This window comes from Betta splendens, chromosome 7 (assembly GCF_900634795.4).
Source record: "Betta splendens chromosome 7, fBetSpl5.4, whole genome shotgun sequence".
Taxonomy (NCBI): domain Eukaryota; kingdom Metazoa; phylum Chordata; class Actinopteri; order Anabantiformes; family Osphronemidae; genus Betta; species Betta splendens.
Genome location: NC_040887.2, coordinates 5,073,420 through 5,091,310, shown reverse-complemented (window position 1 = coordinate 5,091,310; position 17,891 = coordinate 5,073,420). Strand labels below are relative to the sequence as shown.

The 17,891-nt window shown below is 43.3% G+C and overlaps 2 protein-coding genes and 1 long non-coding RNA gene across 5 annotated transcripts; 2 read left to right on the top strand and 1 right to left on the bottom strand.

Annotated features, from left to right (window-relative positions):
• Positions 1-6,239: 6,239 nt before the first annotated feature.
• On the top strand, positions 6,240-7,398 carry LOC129604383 (uncharacterized). Its single transcript, XR_008695202.1, has 4 exons — positions 6,240-6,600; positions 6,688-6,795; positions 6,916-7,010; positions 7,125-7,398. It is a non-coding gene; the product is annotated as an uncharacterized LOC129604383 (long non-coding RNA).
• Positions 7,399-8,104: 706 nt separating this feature from the next.
• idh3g (isocitrate dehydrogenase (NAD(+)) 3 non-catalytic subunit gamma) lies at positions 8,105-11,711 on the bottom strand. Its single transcript, XM_029157346.3, has 13 exons — positions 11,563-11,711; positions 11,246-11,293; positions 10,937-10,948; positions 10,705-10,802; positions 10,498-10,613; positions 10,290-10,350; positions 10,003-10,135; positions 9,583-9,716; positions 9,393-9,495; positions 9,155-9,301; positions 8,975-9,069; positions 8,807-8,867; positions 8,105-8,726 (listed from the first exon to the last, which is right to left on the bottom strand). Exons 1-13 carry the CDS (start codon positions 11,641-11,643, stop codon positions 8,625-8,627), a joined length of 1,191 nt encoding a protein of 396 aa, XP_029013179.1. The 5' UTR covers positions 11,644-11,711; the 3' UTR covers positions 8,105-8,624.
• A 1,146-nt stretch (positions 11,712-12,857) lies between these two features.
• On the top strand, positions 12,858-17,240 carry fam3a (FAM3 metabolism regulating signaling molecule A). Of its 3 annotated transcripts, none has more exons than XM_029157155.3 (10): positions 12,858-13,130; positions 14,071-14,102; positions 14,201-14,305; positions 14,528-14,551; positions 14,675-14,798; positions 15,111-15,169; positions 15,260-15,310; positions 15,399-15,483; positions 15,888-16,014; positions 16,144-17,240. In XM_029157155.3, the coding sequence occupies exons 2-10, from the start codon at positions 14,090-14,092 to the stop codon at positions 16,240-16,242; spliced, it is 687 nt and encodes a 228-aa protein (XP_029012988.1). In that variant the 5' UTR covers positions 12,858-13,130; positions 14,071-14,089; the 3' UTR covers positions 16,243-17,240. The 3 variants fall into 3 exon arrangements, with proteins under 3 accessions (XP_029012988.1, XP_055366489.1, XP_040927498.1); XM_055510514.1 differs by lacking the exon at positions 12,858-13,130 and adding an exon at positions 14,927-14,954 and having other exon boundaries at positions 14,069-14,102; positions 14,494-14,551; XM_041071564.2 differs by lacking the exon at positions 12,858-13,130 and adding an exon at positions 14,927-14,954.
• The last annotated feature ends 651 nt before the right edge of the window (positions 17,241-17,891 follow it).

Here is a 17,891-nt window from a genome sequence, read left to right as displayed (position 1 = left end):
TGACAGTCCGTCCGCTGAGATCTCTGGCTGGACGTTGTCCCAGATGTTCCAGCTGTTATCATTGTACCAGAAATAAAAATGACATCTGTTTTCCTCCGAGGCGGAGACTTTCCTGCAGAGACCTTCCAGTGACTCGGGACCTCGGAGGTCTCTGCACTCAAACGCAGGTGTTGGCAGTCGGGACGTTTTATTAAGCAGCTCTGTGGTGAATCAGGGCCAGGTTGAGACAGCGGCTGAGTGCTCCAGTCCAAAGTGATCGGCCTGTGCTTCCACTCCTGCAAGCAGAGAGCGTCGGCGCCGCTGTGAGCCTCCAACAGAGAGATTCATCTTCCTGTAGAACGGCCGGGATCGGGCTCTTCATTAGCGGAGAGCACGAGCGCAAACCAACACCTGGCGAGAAAGTTGACACCGCGAGGTTAATGAACATCTGAGAGAATCATTAACTGTCTGCCGTCAAAGGCTGATTAGGAATTTGACATTCATCTAGTGGAAATTATACAAACACGAGTCACATTTGGAAAGAGAAAAAATTCACATACTAACGATTTTACAGGTTATCTGAATACAATGCAGCGTATTTTTACATTACTCTACATCTGTCAGTTCTATTTGGATTGATTCGTTTCACTCCTTCTCCTTCTCCGTGCCCAGACCAGTACAACAAAAACATCTAACCAGATCAGTAACAGCCTTATAATGGTTGGACTTAACCATCCTGGGAAATTAAGCAAATGAATGCTCTATGAAGTAACCACAGCTGTTAGGTTAATGTGAGACTTCTTTGGCAGAACAGAGAGGCAGCTTCCATGTGATCGCTATAAACACAAGTCCCACTGCCTCTAAGTGCAGACGCCACCAATTCATCATCGTGCTTATGTTATTTGTATTTTCAAAGGGATTATTCATGTCACACTCTGTTTGTAATGTTCGAAAGCATTAAAGTGTAGTGTTGAAGTAATTCCTCATATCACGGAGCAACATTCAGTCACAGCATGAAAGCCAGAGACGTGTTTTATTGAGGACCGCGGCTGATTCCTGTGTGAACTGAGCCTCGCTGTGGATGAATGGCAAACAGACGACAGCGCCCGTCCACTGGTCTCTGCATAAACACCAGGATTGCAGGTAGTTAATAAGAGAAGAAGTCACACCAAGAGCTGCTGTGCTCGATCTTTGGCCGCTTGCAGTGACTTGTGTAATTTGCGAGCATCTCCTCAACGTTGGCGGTTCGTCGGCCACAGCAAGTTGGAAGTGAGCGTTTCAATAAATTCCCGATGGCGCTGCAGTTCACAGAGAGGTGCTTCTGTTATTCCACCTACTCCGGCTGATATGAACGGGATGGACAAGACAATAAACACCTCTTTTGTTGTAATATAATACCGCAGTGCGTGGATTTGCAGGAGGCCGTCGGAGGAATGTCTGATGCAGGCGAGGTGAGGACCCGGGACGAAGGCTGACAACCGGCCGCCTCTGCAGAAACACGCTGACCCTGAAGGCAGCAGCGGCAGCAGCAGCATTCAGACGAGGGACGCGACAGCAGCAGCTGCAGAAACTATGATGCAATAAATCCAAACGATGCTTTTAGGTTGCTTTAAGTGAATCTGACTCCAGCAGTGAGTGTGCTCCAGCCACGAGGCGTCTGATGGATGTTCAGACACAGGAATATTTAGGTAAAAATGAAGATTTGCTCGCTCCCTGAAAGCATTTCCGTTGCTGCCCCTGTTCCCGTATTTATTTTCCTACTTCTTGATGTCAGTGTTGTACAGAGGACGTCAAAAACACATCAGACAAATGTTTTCACAGAAAAAAGGGAAGCAAACATTTAGAAAAAGACCTACAATAAAAGATAGAGAAAAAAAAAACAAGTTGGTTAAATAATTGAGGAAGCAATTGTTACAGTGCGTGGTTTTATGTTTAATTTTTAATAGTCTGCTGAGAATCGTGGGGAAGGATCCGCATCGCGGCCGTCCGTCAGGGGAGGCGGCAGCAAAAACAAAGTTTAAAAGCTCCATGCCTGGGGTTATGCTTCCCCTCATCCATCCCTCCCCGCTCCTGCTGCTGCATCCCCTCTGTGGCAGATAAAGTGGATGGGAACAGAAATTAAAGCATGAAAGATTAATACAAGGCGACAGAAGAGTGGACGAGGTCACTCTGGACATGGGACGAACCGACAGGAACGAGGAGGAGAAGACGGGGGGAAATCTGTTCGCGTTAAATCAAGACAGGGGAACATCAGTCACGTCACAGTGGAGTAAAACGCTGAATTAGTCTGTGGACACTCGACGAACCGCAAAGACACAGTTTACAGCAGCGTGAGAGTGAGGAGTGAGACGTAGATGCAGATGTGGGGAGCTGCACAGACGTCCCCGGGACCTCCTGCTGCTTCACGCTCACCAGCAGTGACTGGTGAGCAGCTACTGGTGCTTTACTGGTCCATGTTTGGCCATGCTTCCAGCCATGCTATAATTACATCTAACGACCTCCGGTGACTTTTGATTATTTTTAGACAAAAGGCAAACACACTTTTTTCAAATAACATTAGAAGAACGAAGAAGGGCTTTTAAAACTAAAACTATGGAATAAAAGAAGCAGTATATATTAATATAATATATACATTTTTATATATTTATTTAAATTGTTCACTCAAAACAAATGTGTTTTTCTGTAGTCCATTACAGAGTTTCAATCCTTTCAGCATCACTGATGGAGGCACCTTACTTTTTATTTTCTGTCATCTTCCTGCCATACATTATTACATCACTTCCTGTTATCTGTTTGTCAGGAAGTGTTTCCTGCCCGGCTCCAGTCATGTCAGTCACCTGTGCACCACAGCTCAGTGCCTGAGGACTCGTTTTCCACACGCTCCTTGTTCGGGTCTGTTCGTGAGTACGGTTTTGAGTAGTAAGAAAACTACTTTGTGTGTGTTTACCAGTTTTGCTTTGGTTTGTTTAGTATTCAGTAGTTTGATATAGTCACGAAGGTCCAAACCCCAAAATGGATTTTATTTTAATTAAATTACCACTAACACAGCAAATACGCAGTCATGTGGTATTCCACTAAAGGGATAATAGCTTGTTTCTGGTGCTGTAGGCAAAGTGTAATTAAGCTGCCATGTGTCGACTCTGGGCTCTGTTCTTGATAGATGGAGGGAGGGTTTGAATGTACACAGTGCACAGGGAATCATGGATTAGGGGTCAATAGGAGCCCATTAGAGCTCTTTTGGTGTTGGTTTCCAAAAGCACGTGTACCTGCATGTCTGGGGCAGTGCAGACATTTAACAATCAGCAGCAGCAGCAGCAGCAGCGGTGTGTGAACACAGGAATGTCAATAGGGTTGAGATCACCGCCAGAGCTGCAGCTATTTGTTTAGACAGATCTGCCCCAATCCTGGTTCATCCCCATAAACCCTGAGAGGTGGAATGAGCGAGGCAGCGTTGGATGAACTGGACGAGACGGATGAGAGGCTGCATGTGTAAAAGCAACATAACATTGACAGTAGAGGTGTATTGAGCGGGTGTGTGATAAGGTGGAAGCCTGTGGCTGAAGGGAAAGCGTCCACCCAAGTGTTAAAGCAAGTGGAAGAAGCAGGAAGAACAAATCCAGGCTGGAAAATGATCTGTAGGTGTTTAGTTTAGTAAAGTTTTAAGGACTGAAGATGAAGATTGGAGCTAAAGTAAATGCACACATATAAACAAGCACTTGTTCATGTGACTGCTTGTCCTCATACATGTATAATGTCATTGAACAGCTTTTTGGGCGTTTGTCCAACGTGTGGTTGTGGACTGCGCTTATTGGCACGTGATGACTTCACTTACCTTTTTATCTTATGTTTGTGCGCTTTATCACACAATGCATTCATCCCATGCAATCCATCGTCTAATCAGACAGCCGCTGATTCAAGGCTGTTATCAGGAAATCGCCCATTTCCAGCCAGCACTCCCCGCTCGGAGGCCCTTTTCAAGTAATGTGGGAATAACTTTTACGATTCCTAAGTGCAGAGTCGTTGAATGCCGCTAATGAGCTGGTTGAATCCGGCTGGTTCCATTAATTCAACGCGTGAACGGGTGGGGAGGGGTCTCTGCGATTGAAGGAGGACGGAAAAAGTCCAACCCAACTACAGAGAGGACTTTGTTTGCAGCCATAAGAGGAAAGTGTTTGGTCATTTAGTGAGAATCTGTGCAGGATCTGTGTTCTTTACGTTCAGTGAGTCATGAACTGTGTTTGTGTGTGTGTGTGTATGAGAGAGGCGTGATTGTTTGTGCTTGTGTACAGTGGGTTAATCCCGCACATGTGCACTCGTGCCTGCTTCTGTCTGCTTGTTGGGAGCCTCTCATGCGTAAAACGAGGCGCCAACCTGATTCCACAGAGCAACTGTGTACCATGATTCTGAGGCGCGGGCCGGGTCCATACTGCACTGGGCCAAATGACTGCGACCGTGGACGCGGGCCCTCGGTGCTCCCGCAGAGCGGCGTTTATGACTCCGTCCTCCGAGCGCACGGGACGGATGACAAGTTTCAGCGAGCGGCGTCCTCTTTGAAGCGTCGCACTGTGTTTTTAACGGTGGAGTCATTTATTACACACTGCACTGATGTTGCATTGAGGACTGAGGTGAGATCCTGGCTACAAAGTAAATTATCTCTGGGTGGTCCCTGCTCCTCAGATGTCCTGGGTACATTAGCACATGTAGCACAGAGTAACATACAGAACAGTCAGCAGACATGTTGGTTAGAGCCACTCCATTCCACATACAAACACATAAGAGTAAACCATGATGTGAATGTGTGAATCTTTTGTGGGTTGTTCGGGTCGGCATCAGACCTGACTTATGTAACGTATTTCCATGGAAAATGAGCTGGTGAAGCAGGAAGCTGACGGGGAATAAACAAGCAGAGAATTTATGACTGCCCAAAATTTAGTGTCACTCCATAATAACTTTTCTCTCCAGCGTCCTAAAATCTACAAGCCTCCCAGGACACAGCCACCCTCTGTTTATTAGGCAACAGGATGAAGCTGGCGGAAAACAGCATCAGGTCGGCGGCGACAGGGACTCAGTCAGGACAATGCAGCGGCCGCCATCAGATAGACGCATCAGATGCTCTGGTGGCACTCGTTTCATTTTAAGCCCCTCGTGTCTCCAGCTTGTTCCACAAGATACCATCAAAGCTGGGGTTAAAAATAAAAGTACAACTTATCAGCGGGAATTTTATTACTGCTTGAATTTCCATCGTGGAAACATGTAAACAGGTCCAAAGTGATTGAACCTACAGCCGACTGCTTCATTGCTCCTGGATTTACCCAAAGACTGGGTCAAGTGGAGCTTTTCAGGACTGGACCGCTTTAATATCTGCTCAGATGTGGGTGCTTTTTGCAGCGCGTCACATCAGGTATGTCACTGATTAGCCTGCCCTGAGGTCAGACGGGTTCTTGCTGCTAGTTAAAATTTCACTTTGCGTCTGTCTGCAGCCCGTCGGCTGATTCTCCAGGATTAAAGGTGCTGCAGGTCCGCTCCTGCGGCGCAGCTTCGTATTTTTATGCAACTTCTGTTGTCTCAGCGTAACAGACGCACAATCTGCCACACAACCTGAGGCGGTCGGAATGCTTGCACCGTCGTCCTGTTCGCTGAAGAACCAGACAGCCTTCACGGAGCTTCGCGTTAATCAAAGCTGTGTTTTCTGGTGGATTTGCAGAATTATACTTTCATCAAACTAAACTTTCTACAAACGCTGCACCTGCCGAGAGTAGTAAGGACATTCACAGCAAGGGGTCCCAATGAGTGAGAAATCAGGAAATGGCATCAGACTGTAAAAGAAAACAGGAAGAGAAGAAAAGTCTCAGCAAAATGATGATTATGATGATGGAAGAAGGTACTTAGTTCAGAGAAGACTGAGCCAAACAAAAAGAGTCAGGTTTATTGTTAGACATTAAAATGACACATTAACTCTTACTATGCAGTGTGTAACAGGTGGGAGATGGTGCTGCCCAGGTTGAGGCGGGGGTTGGTGTGAACCGCGCTGAGTCACTGGATGTGAATGGAAAGAGATTTTACATTCAGCTGTGTGGTAAATATGCTTTGTGAGGACGCTGTGCTGGAAAGTGTTGTATCACATTACACGGGACCCTGTGTGTGTGTGTGTGTGTGTGTGTGTGTGTGTGTGTGTGTGTGTGTGTGTGTGTGTGTGTGTGTGTGTGTGTGTGTGTGTGTGTGTGTGTGTGTGTGTGTGTGTGTGTTAAAAGAGCCAAGACCCTCCAGTTTCAGGAGCAGAAGATGACATCAGGGTTCTGCAATGTGGGCTGTCATGAGCACAACATGTTTGCCTCCTCGTAGTGAACGTCTGCCAGTGACTCCCCCAAACCTACAGCACCGCTCGAAACGCTTCCACGGGGACACAGTAGCGAGATCAAAAGGAGCAGGAAAAAGAAATCAATCGCCGCCTTTGTTTCTAATCTAATTCCTCTCTGATCCATGTGAGCCTCTTCACAATGTAACATTTCATGGACCTCCTACAGTGACGCCAGACGGAGCCGTGGAAAGGTCCACTGCAGTGCCACAGTGGGACCCGCTTGTGTTTGGAGCTGAAAACACACGGCTGCTCTCAAAGCATGTGTACGCGTATGCCTCCATACAAACGCATACATCGCTTCCTGCTTAATAACAGAATGTTTACTCTGTGAGTGATGCCCCTCTAAACAGAAGAGTCAGGAAGCGTCCAGGGCCCAGGATCAGGCACCATGTCGTCCTGCGTGAAAGCAGCAGAGGGTGAATGGCTCGAAGTGCAGATGATGTGTTCAAACTGGCCTGGTGAGAAATGAAATAACAATAATGGCAGCCAGGAATCTGAGGCCGCTCATCATGAAAGGCCAAGCTCTCGCCTTCCAGTCACATCCAGAAATCACCTTTACTTTCTCCCTGCGATTAAAGGTTTGTCATTATGGTCTGATTAATGTGTCACTGCTGAGGTCCAGGATGGAGGTGGAGGACGGCTGACTGCTGATGCAACGAGAAGTCGCTAAACCGTAAGGGGGCTGTGTAGGATGTTAATAGACAGCAGCTGTGTTCAGCACAGATGTGTTGATTAATGACAATCACCTGCACAGTTTTCACTGTTTGTGTGTGCGTGTGTGTTAAAGATTGACCAACAGATGAAGAGAAAGAAGATAGAGAAGACTCAGACCCTTCAGATTAGCATTTCTCTTGAAAAGGTAATGAAAAACGTTAAACGGTGTTTCACAGACGCACATGAACAATGGAATGAGGGCTGAGGGGGGAGAGGATGCAGGTGAAAGAGTAAACCAGAAAACAGGTCAGGCTGATCATGACGGCGCTGGTATGCAATACTAGTATGAAGAAATGTCTGGCAACTGCATGACAAAACAACTCGAGAGAAATGTTGAAGCTGGCAGGTAAAGGGCATTCATTTAGAGCGGGTGGAAAAGTTCACACACAGCGGGGGATCAGATCCGTTGTAGATGTCAAATGTCTGACCAGCTGCCTCATGGAGCAGCTCCAGCAAAGGCTCAGGGGACGATGGGGAGACGGATAGATTCGTTTACAGTTATAAGTGATGATGTGAGATATACACACAAATGAAGCCAAGTGCTTCGTTTCTACAAATGACTACAGTGCATGGAACTGTAAACCCCCTACACATCATGCATTAGTGTTTTCCGTGCAGATGTTTCATGATGCAATCAGTGCAAATTGTAAAATACTGATCCAGACAGGCGTTTTGCCCACACGTCACCAGGTGGATGACCACAGAATGTTTGCTGTGGGTTCCTGGGATGTGGTGGTGCCACCTAGTGACACATCGTAAAACAGCAACTTGTGATCTGACGGTCTAAAAGTGATCCTGATGGAGCGTTAAACTGTAAAACAACCGGAAGGATCAGTGAGCTTCATCGTATTTGGAGCGATATAATCCTGATCCCCAGCTGGAGGCCCAACTGAGCTTTGTTTTTTAATCAAGAACCACCTTTACTCATCTGGTCAGTGAGACATTGCTGTTCTTCTGCTGTATGTTTCTGATTTATTACTGTAGGTACAACAGCATGAAGCAACACACACACACACTGCACAAATGAAAAAAGAAAGAATTCTTGATGAGACATTAAGACAACAGTATATTTTAATATATATTGTATGACAAAACTAACAATCAGCCCAAGCATAACTCAAAATATATATTTTAAACCAGTTACTTGATTTGCATTGCCCACAAAACAGTATGAATGAAAAATGCAGCAAACCTTTTTAAAGTACAGTTAATATGATGTGATGGTACTAGACATTACAGTATATATGATGTCATTTGACACAATTACAGAAACGTTAAGGCTTTAAAAGAACATTGCACATTAAGTTAAGAGCCTGTAACTTAGTAAGAGGTCAGAGTCAGTAAACAGGGCCTTTTATGTTTTAGAACTGTATGAGAGAACAAATAAACCCCCATAAGAAACAGTATAATATGAATGTACCCCCTTACACAACTGTAGAGTAAGGTGGTCAGAAAGCTGTGCGCACACAAAACAACAAAAAATGAACCATTGTAATTAATAGATATGAACACCCTCTGTTACACTGCAGAACCCACAAGTATGATCGTGTGCATGTGTTGTGACCTCAGCAGTTTAGAGCTCTGCTGTGAGCTGGCCTTTACTCTGGATGATCCTCATGACAGACTGCACCACCTCTGATGTGGTGCCCTGACCCCCAATATCTGCTGTATGTAACTGCAAAAGAGAATCGGACTTAAGATACAGTCCACATTTTACAGTCTGTCTGTGAGGAGGGTGTGGAGAGGAAGACTTACCCTGGTTTCATTCATGGTGGTGAGGACTGCATTACGGATCAAACTTGCATAGTCATACAGTCTAAACATGGGAAGAGGGGATAGTTACATGTAACATGCTGGTTTAGCACTGCCACATGTTTCACAGAAAAAAACCAGGAGGCAAATGTTATAGCTGGAAAAGCTTACTTCAGATGGTCAAGCATCATGCAGCTAGCCAGGAGCATGGCAGTGGGGTTAGCAATGTTCCTGTTTGCAATGCTCTTCCCAGTGTTCCTCGTAGCCTGTAGGAAACGGAGTCAGTGATATCAGTCAGACGTGGTTAAGTAAATATACTGTTTTACTCATCTAAAGTTGCTAAACACCCACTGTTTCAAAGACGGCATAATCCCGACCATAATTAGCCCCAGGCACAAGGCCAGGCCCTCCCACCAGGCCGGCACACACGTTGCTCACCACATTCCCATACAGATTAGGCATAACCATCACATCGAACTGATGGGGTTTGGACACCAACTAAAATAGACACAGACAATGCAATGACTAACTGATGATGTAGAAACAGATTTGCAAACATTGTGTGAATGGATTAAAACATATTTATCACCTGCATGGTGGTGTTGTCCACGATCATGCTGTCAAATGTGATGTCCGGGTAACCAGAGGCCACCTCCCTGCAACACTGCAGGAACAAGCCATCACCAAGCTTCCTGTTGAGGCACACAGGCCACATTCACGGCACCAGTAAACGAGTAACATGATCAAATACTGACGTCACGAGACAACTGTACACTTACATGATGTTGGCCTTGTGTACAGCGGTTACCCGTTGCCGACCTTTTTCTCTGGCCAGTTTAAACGCATATTCAGCGATTCTAAGAGAATTGTTCCTTGTGATGATCTTGAGACTCTCTACTACCCCTGATACGCTCTGAAAATGCAAGCAAGGACAAATAAATGTTAACGCAGCACTTGCCTAAGACATAAATTAGAGAGAAAGGCAACAAATATGAATAAATATAACAAAGAGCTCCTACCTCAGGAATTACTACAACTCCTCAAAGACACAACTGAATTCTGTTAACAAAATACTTTACATCCTAACTATGTAGTAAATGAATGTGTCACTGTGCAGCTTTATGCACATTTTAAAAATGTTAAGTATAAAATACAAATTTCACTGGACGGTAGGATTGACTGCAGCTCTTTTGTCTGACCTCATGCTCCAGGCTGCTGTATTCACCCTCAGTGTTCTCCCTGATGATCATGATGTCAATGTTCTTGTGACGAGTCTGAACTCCAGGGAGGGACTGGCAGTGCATCACATTAGCAAACAGATCCAAGCTTGTGCTGTGGACACACACATGGAATACCAGAACGGGGGGGGGGGGGGGGGGGGGGGGTGATGGATTAGCTGACACAGTGGACTGATGTATAGAAGAAATGAGGTATGTGACTGAAGAGTCTGTGTCAAGCAAGGTGACGCATTCATTGTAGTTCTTACCGAAGGAGATTATTTCTGGATTTAACAGATGGCGCCATGCTGTGATTAGTTTCTATGTTACCTAACAAAAGAGTTGAGCAATGTCACACTCAAACTATGGAGTCATGTGTACTTATTACAATGATAAACAAAGTCCTTATTGAAGCTGTGATCTTTAATTTCTGGCTTGATGCTTTGTTGATGACATAGAAAACAGGGGGTCACTTACCCTTGAGGGCAACTCCATTACGGCGGATTGCAGTGATGGCATTGTTGATGTCATTCTCAGTCTCTTCAGCAGAATTGACATGCACCACCTCAAAATCCACAGGCACACAGCTGAACCTACAGTATTATTACAAACCACAGGATGAGCCAGTCCTCTCCCGTCTGGAGTCCAGATTTTAGAACAGGATTTAGTTTACGGCTAACCAACCTGAAAACTTCTCTGACATGACTGAGCAGCTCTGGACCAATTCCATCTCCGGGTATGAGAGTCACAGTGTGTCGGCCTCCATACTTTGCAGGAGGGGGCTGTAACATGATAATAACCACATTCATTACACATAAACATGATTTTGACTGATTCCTTACATATTGTAGTTATTTTGTGCCTGCACCACATACACACAGAGGCTTAGTGAACCACATCAACATGAGCTACTTACAATGTTTTCACTCTGTTGATTGAAGGTGGAGAGAAATAAAAGCAGAAGGACAAGAGTCAGTTCGACGGCTGTGTAGAACATATTGAAAACAAGCAGTAGCATATTTTATAGTAGCATATACTTTCTCATAGGAGACAGAAATGAGACATAATTGTACAAAGCCTGGAGCTTGACAATAAATATGCAAATGAAAAGCTGTGATTTTTTTAACATCACTAATATTATATATTTATTCAATGTCAACGTGACAGTTGACTGAATCACAGTGAACTTCTTCAAACACGGCATAAGACCAGGAACAGAACTTACAGTCAGCGAGCCCTTGTTCCTCTGACTGATCACGGCAGTTTGAAACACCTAAAACACAACATAATGAGATAAACGAGAATGTTTTGTGAATGGATTAAGAGCGGACACAAATCAATGACAGCACAGACTGCACAACACCTACAAGCTAAACTTCTACCCTACGCCTTGGAGAAGTTGATTAGACAAAACCAGTTAGCTACAGCTAAATCTGTACGTTACCCACACGACCTTGTATTCAGATAAGAAATCTGTAACTCGTTTTAGGGACACAAGAATAGTCACAGCTGACACGATAGTCACGTCTTGTTTTGTCTTACTTTAATTGTATTTCCGATACGTCGACCCCAGAAAGGATTCATAATTTTTGACATAGAGAGTACAGCACTGTGGGCAGCCATCTTGATTTTGGAGTTGCAGTCGCGTGCACGATGTAGTGTGTTGTGCTCGCGCGTAGTTTTTTTATTTAATTTATTTTTGCGAGTTTTAATATTTACTCATATTTTTAATGATAGCATTTTAAGTTGACTGTCGACGCAGAACGAATACATCTGCCACATTGTGCAACTAGCTAAAGACATATTTGTAAAGTATTACAATAGCATTGCTTTTATGTCTGTTTAGGTTCTGCTGTTTATAAAATCTAAATAAATGCTACAAGTAGTCTATTGATTTTGTTTTATATTCACTATACACTAGAGATGTCCAACTCGAGACCTCCCACTCGACTCAGCGTCGATCTTTTGAAGCGGAAGTGTCGTCAAGCAGAATCTCGAGCGCGTTCCGAATCACGTGACCAATGAGAGCGAGAGGTGTCGATACGTCACGTGACTGCCGAGCGGCTTAAGTGCAGTTTGAACGGACGTTTGTTTTAATATGTCAGAGCTTTATAAACGTGGCAAGCGGTCCGGAGATGATCTATAAGATGATAGATGATCTATAAGATAGACAGGTTTCACATTACAGACATCTGTAATGTATTTATGACAAGTTCAAAATGTAATTAAAGACTAAAACTAAATTTTGACAAGTCGCAATTCCAATACAAATATCTTTATTAGTCAGACATCAGTGCCATACAAACGGCTCTTCTCCAAAGCTGGAGAGGTGGTGAGAATGTGATTAAAGTCATGTTCTGTGGAAAAATAAAATGAAATAAAGGTCTTTGATTAAACTAACTGATAAACATGTCTCCTCAATGTAGTAATAAACAGAGTTGCAGAAGAACAAATACAGCTCTAATAACATCATTAAATGAACATTAAATAAGTTTTATTTGACAATAAAACATAGACTGTGATCCTGAACAACCACGTATCAGCGAGGGTTTGATGGTCAGTCTGCTCAAGCAGTTCTCACGCACAACCAGCAGATGTCGCTGTTGTAACTGTGTCGTGATGGTGTCGAGCAATGTGTCGATTTCAGCCCAACTGTGTCATAGTTGCTCAGTGATTCATGAGGCTTCGATTTCGCCATCTCTACTATACACTGCGTCTATCAGCTTAAAATGCACAAATACTGCGTAACAATAAAATATAATTAAAGCAGTTCTAGATTCTCATTTCCTCTTGTCCCTCAATGCAGCATGCGCAGTATTTCGTCACGTGGTCTCTTTCGCGCATGCTCTAATTCTACAGACGATGCTTTAGCCGGAAGACAACTCAAAAGAGCCTCAACGTATATTTTTCAGATTCACAAAAAATGCTTTTAGAAATTTTCAAGTGATCACATTAGCAAATATCGTTTTATCCATTAAGTAAAATCATAGGAGCGACTCAATGAAGAAACAACGTAAGCATTAGTCAAAGGCCCAAAGGTTGCGGAGCAACAGCTCTAACGTTTCATAGCGTTTCCAGTAAAGGGGAGAAGACGCCTGGAGCTGACGGAGGTAAGACCTGTCTGATATCATTCTGACCTGTATGCTGCGGTTTCACTCCTCAGATTTTACACGATCGTTGACTTGAGGCTGGGTTTGAGTTTATGTCATGTCCAAAAGCCGAACGTTATGTCTGCATAGCCATCTTACATGGTCAGTACAGAGAACCGATGATATGTTATGGTGTGTATGAGATGTGTGAAAAGTCACTCATTCAGGTTTACACTGACGTGATTCATGAAAATGTACACGTGATGTGTACCTTCTTCAGCCACCTCAAATATTAAGACTTTTGTTCTGTTAGAAGGTTTAAATAAACTTTGTTATTTCAAGGAAAAACACTGCGTCAACATGCCGTGTTTACATAATACGCATAACAAAATAACTGGAGTCTTCACAAAATAATGGCCGAATGCAGAAAACACAATGAAGGACAGTGGGTTTGGTTTAGATAGGACACAGTGAACACTGTAGAGACCAAGGCCAAGTTCACCAGCTAAACGTCTGACAACTGGGCCACACTAGAGGACGTGAGGACGTCATGCTGCCCTTATGAAGAGTGTTTTCTCACAAACGAGCTGCTGCAGGTCGTTTCAAGTGCTTCTAGTAAAACACACCCTGAAAAAATTCAGTGGAGAAAAATGAGAGCTCACCTGGTCACATGCAAAGATCGCCTTCCGTTTGCCTTTGCATTTCCCCAGAGGGGCTTTGGTGGGACTGGGCTTTAACACAATTGTCCGTTCCATTCAGGTGTCAGAGCATTGTATTTCTGTCTGACGTGCCAGTAGAAACATTGCTGTGGTTAAATTTAATCGCATGTCTTTTTTTCAGAACAGATTGTAGTATTTAACTCTTAGCTCAGTTTTCCATTACTGCTACCACTGTGTCAACTTTTTAACCTTGATCAAACACAGCTTGTCCTGATGAAGCTTTTTTTCTTATGTTGGTCCAGGTTTTAGAGACAGTGAATCATGAGATTAACAGGTGGGTTTGAACTTGTTTTTTCCACTGGTAGTCAGTTGTATTCTCATGCATTTTACTCACGTCTTCAGTTTCTTTTCTTGCTTTTCGTTTCTAAAAAGGGCCCCTGAGAGTTGTGGCTGTGCTGCTGTTGGTGGGTCTCACTTGGCTGCTGGCAATCACATTTTTCGGAGGGGATAGTTCATCTGTGCGGCATTTCTTCACCGGTAGGAGACCTGATGGGATGATAGACTGATTTGATTGAAAATCAATGTTTGAACAAAAAGAAATCACTTACATTTGCCAGTTTTAGCTGATCAAGGAATTTAAAACTCTAATTGATAAGTAATTATTAGTATCAACAGCTCTCTTGGTTTAATTTGTGCTTCATTGTCTCTGTTCTATTTGAACAAAGCAAAACCACTGAAAGACTAAAACTGTCTTTTCAGGTTCAAATGATGAACCTACTCCAGGTACGTGGAAGAACCAGTACACAATGCATTTTTCTCCGTGAAGTTATGCATTTTGGAATGCTCTGTTCTTATCTGTTCCTTTTTTGCCTCCCTCACTCGTTTTCGCATCTTGAATTTTTTCAGAACCTCGTCCCCGACGGTATAAATGTGGACTTTCAGCTCCCTGTCCCCCCAAACATTTGGCTTTCCGTCTGGTCTCTGGTGCTGCCAACGTCATTGGCCCTAAAATCTGTTTGGAGGATAAGATGTGAGAGACTGTGTTTACCCGCTCCTCTCTGTTCCTGTGTGTCTTTGTCTTCCCTGCTGTGTCTTCGGTTTTTTTACTTTGTTTTTTCACTCTTTGTTCTTTTTTTCCTCTGTGCTATCATAAACCAGGCCTCCAAGTTTGTCTGGGGATTTATATGCAAGTATTGCTTAAGTCTTTATGTCCGTCATCTCTTTGGTTTTGTCGGTGTCATGTTTTCTGTATACACATGTAAAGTATAAATACTGAGTATGGACAAGGCCAGGTGCTCCTCAAAAGGCTTCACCTTTAACTTCGTGCTCTTGTCTGCCACAGGTTAGTGAGCAGTGTGAAAAACAACGTTGGCAGAGGGCTGAACATCGCTTTGGTGAACGGTACGGGTGTCACTGTTTAACGAATTCTCTTAATATTTCAGGATCCTGTTGGTTGTATTTTAACTTCTTCTCGATGTTTGTTTGCTTCAGGAGTGACAGGAGAGCTCTTGGAGGCAAAGAGCTTTGATATGTGGGCGGGAGGTAAGTAACAAGAGACTGCTAAGTGTTTATTGTTTTGGCAGATACCAACAGCAGCTCAGTGGAAAGCTCATGTCCTGTCTGTCCTCAGATGTTTCTGACCTCTTGAAGTTTCTTCGTCCTCTCCATGAAGGAACACTCGTGTTCGTGGCTTCCTTTGATGATCCAGCTACAAAGTAAGAAATGTGTGGTGGCGTTTACTCTTTAAACAGCTTTAAAATGTTGTGTGTAATACGAACATTGCAACTAAACAAACTTTTTATTCTTGCACATGAATTTTCTATTTAAAAAAAGAAACAATTTTCATATAGCATTTTTGAATAATAGTGATTAGCTATAAATGATTGCAACCATAAAGTCCTCCTTAAAGCCTTTAAGGAACTATGACTATGTCAAGGTTGTGGAGGTTAAACCAACAATGATAAAGCACTACAGTTACTTACTCAGGAATTATAATAAACTACATTTATGTCAACAGAGGTGAAGTGTTTATGTTAATGTGTAAGCCTCGTGCTCTGAAGAACAGCTAAGCCTCGTAATGAACCTTAATCTGCTGCCTTATCCTAATTTCTGCTGTCAGGCTCAACGATGAGGCCCGGCGCATGTTTGAGGAGCTTGGAAGCACCATAGTGAAGGAGCTGGCCTTTAGAGACAGCTGGGTCTTTGTTGGAGCCAAGGGTATTGAGAATAAGAGTCCCTTTGAGCAGGTATGTTCTTCTTATAAATAACTGTTTATATGAATTTTAAAAAGTCAGAAATGATCACTCTTAATAATAAGGTAAAATTGTTTTGCGGAGTTGAACTCATCCTCCGTAATCTGTGGCTGTTTCTATTAGCGGATGAAGAATAGCAAAAGCAACAACAAGTATGAAGGTTGGCCCGAGTCTCTGGAGATGGATGGATGTATTCCCCTGCGGCCTCCGCTGGAAGCGTAAATCCCATAACTGCCCCGTTCTCCTTTACATCCGACTGAATGGACCACGAAGGGTCCAAATGACTGTCAGAAAGCCAAGGATCTGCTGAACTACAGGATTCATCCAAAGCCACATCTGACCATTTGGTTTCTGTCACATGGCACCATATGAGCTTGTGAGATACCATATTTCAAACTGCTGCAGTTCTGTTATGGAAGATTTATTCATTAAGCGTTATGAGCAAGTAGTACAAAGAAGGGACAAGTTGTTTCAGAGTAAGTAAAAATGTAAGAGATGACACATTTAATGACCAAAGTGTAAAAGTAACTAGTGACTTAAAGCAGAAGAAGCAGGGCTTTTTTTGTCTATTTGAGCCAGTTTTAAAGATCTTTGTTGGGGACTTTGTCTAGCAGACAAAACACCCCTTTCACTCTAAGACATTGAGAACTCTAATCCATGTTAGCACCAAGAAATGATGTGTTTGACTATAACAGTTTACTAGTTCTGTGGGCTGGTTTCATATTTTAATATATTTTCATCTTGTGATATACACGTTGCTGTGATTACTATAACTTGAGTGACTTGCCATTGTTTCCTAGAAGCCTAACACACAGGAGTAATTTGCTTGTCATATGTTTACAGATTTCTTTAGACACGTTTAGCTTAGATGTTTTTATCTTTGGTGAAATAATTTATTCTAATAAAAACACACACGCACATTAATTCTGTGGCCTCATCATAATGCTGCACATGGTTGACAAGCATTTCTCAGCTCAGTACCTTGTCTCAATCTAATGTGAGGTCCTGTGTACTAGGTTTGGAAATGCTGAATGCAACACAAACCTGCAAATGACAAGAGTAGAGAGAACAGAGATTATTGTAGGGTATGACATCTATGTTAGCTGCTGTGTCTAGGTAATATTGCCTCTAAATGACAGGATTTTTATACAAGGCGTCGTTGTGTGCGTTTATATTGTGACTACGCAGATATATATGAATAAAAATTTACAATATCTTTGTTCGTGTGTCCAGAGTGTCGTACTTTAGGAAATCCACCAGAGGGCGACACAGGTCAACGTCCTCCTGGGTTTACTCGGTTCATTGTGCCCAAGGCGTTTACTTCTCCGGCAGATGGTCAGGAGGCTGCTGAACGCTGCCGGCTTGACAGTGAGCTGGAAACGCGGCCCGACGATGCGTTTAACAAAATGACGATGAACGCGACCTGTTACGTTTGTTCATTGATTACATACCGCGAGCCTTCAGGCGCTGATGGAAAAATCGGGATTTCCCGGATGTTTGTTTACGAAAGACTTGGCGTCTTGGAGAACTGTAGGTCATTTAATGTTCAAAGATAGAATTACTGAAATAAAAAAATAATCAGGTACTAACTACTCAATTGCTGCTATTATGTAGGTGTACTGGCCATTCATTAAAACAGATTTTATGAATGCCGTGAAAAATGGGATGCCCCTTACGAGTATAGTATAAGTATAAACAAGAGCAATATATGTTTGCCTTTAGAAGACCACAACATGTATATGCTTGTCTACACAAGTGGTAAAGTAATTCAAACATTTTTGACAACCTTAAACGTGAATCGGTATTTTTATTGAAGGAAAGCTGTGCAGCGGAGTTCTTGTTTACGAGTGGCCCTGAATGCAGCATGTAGT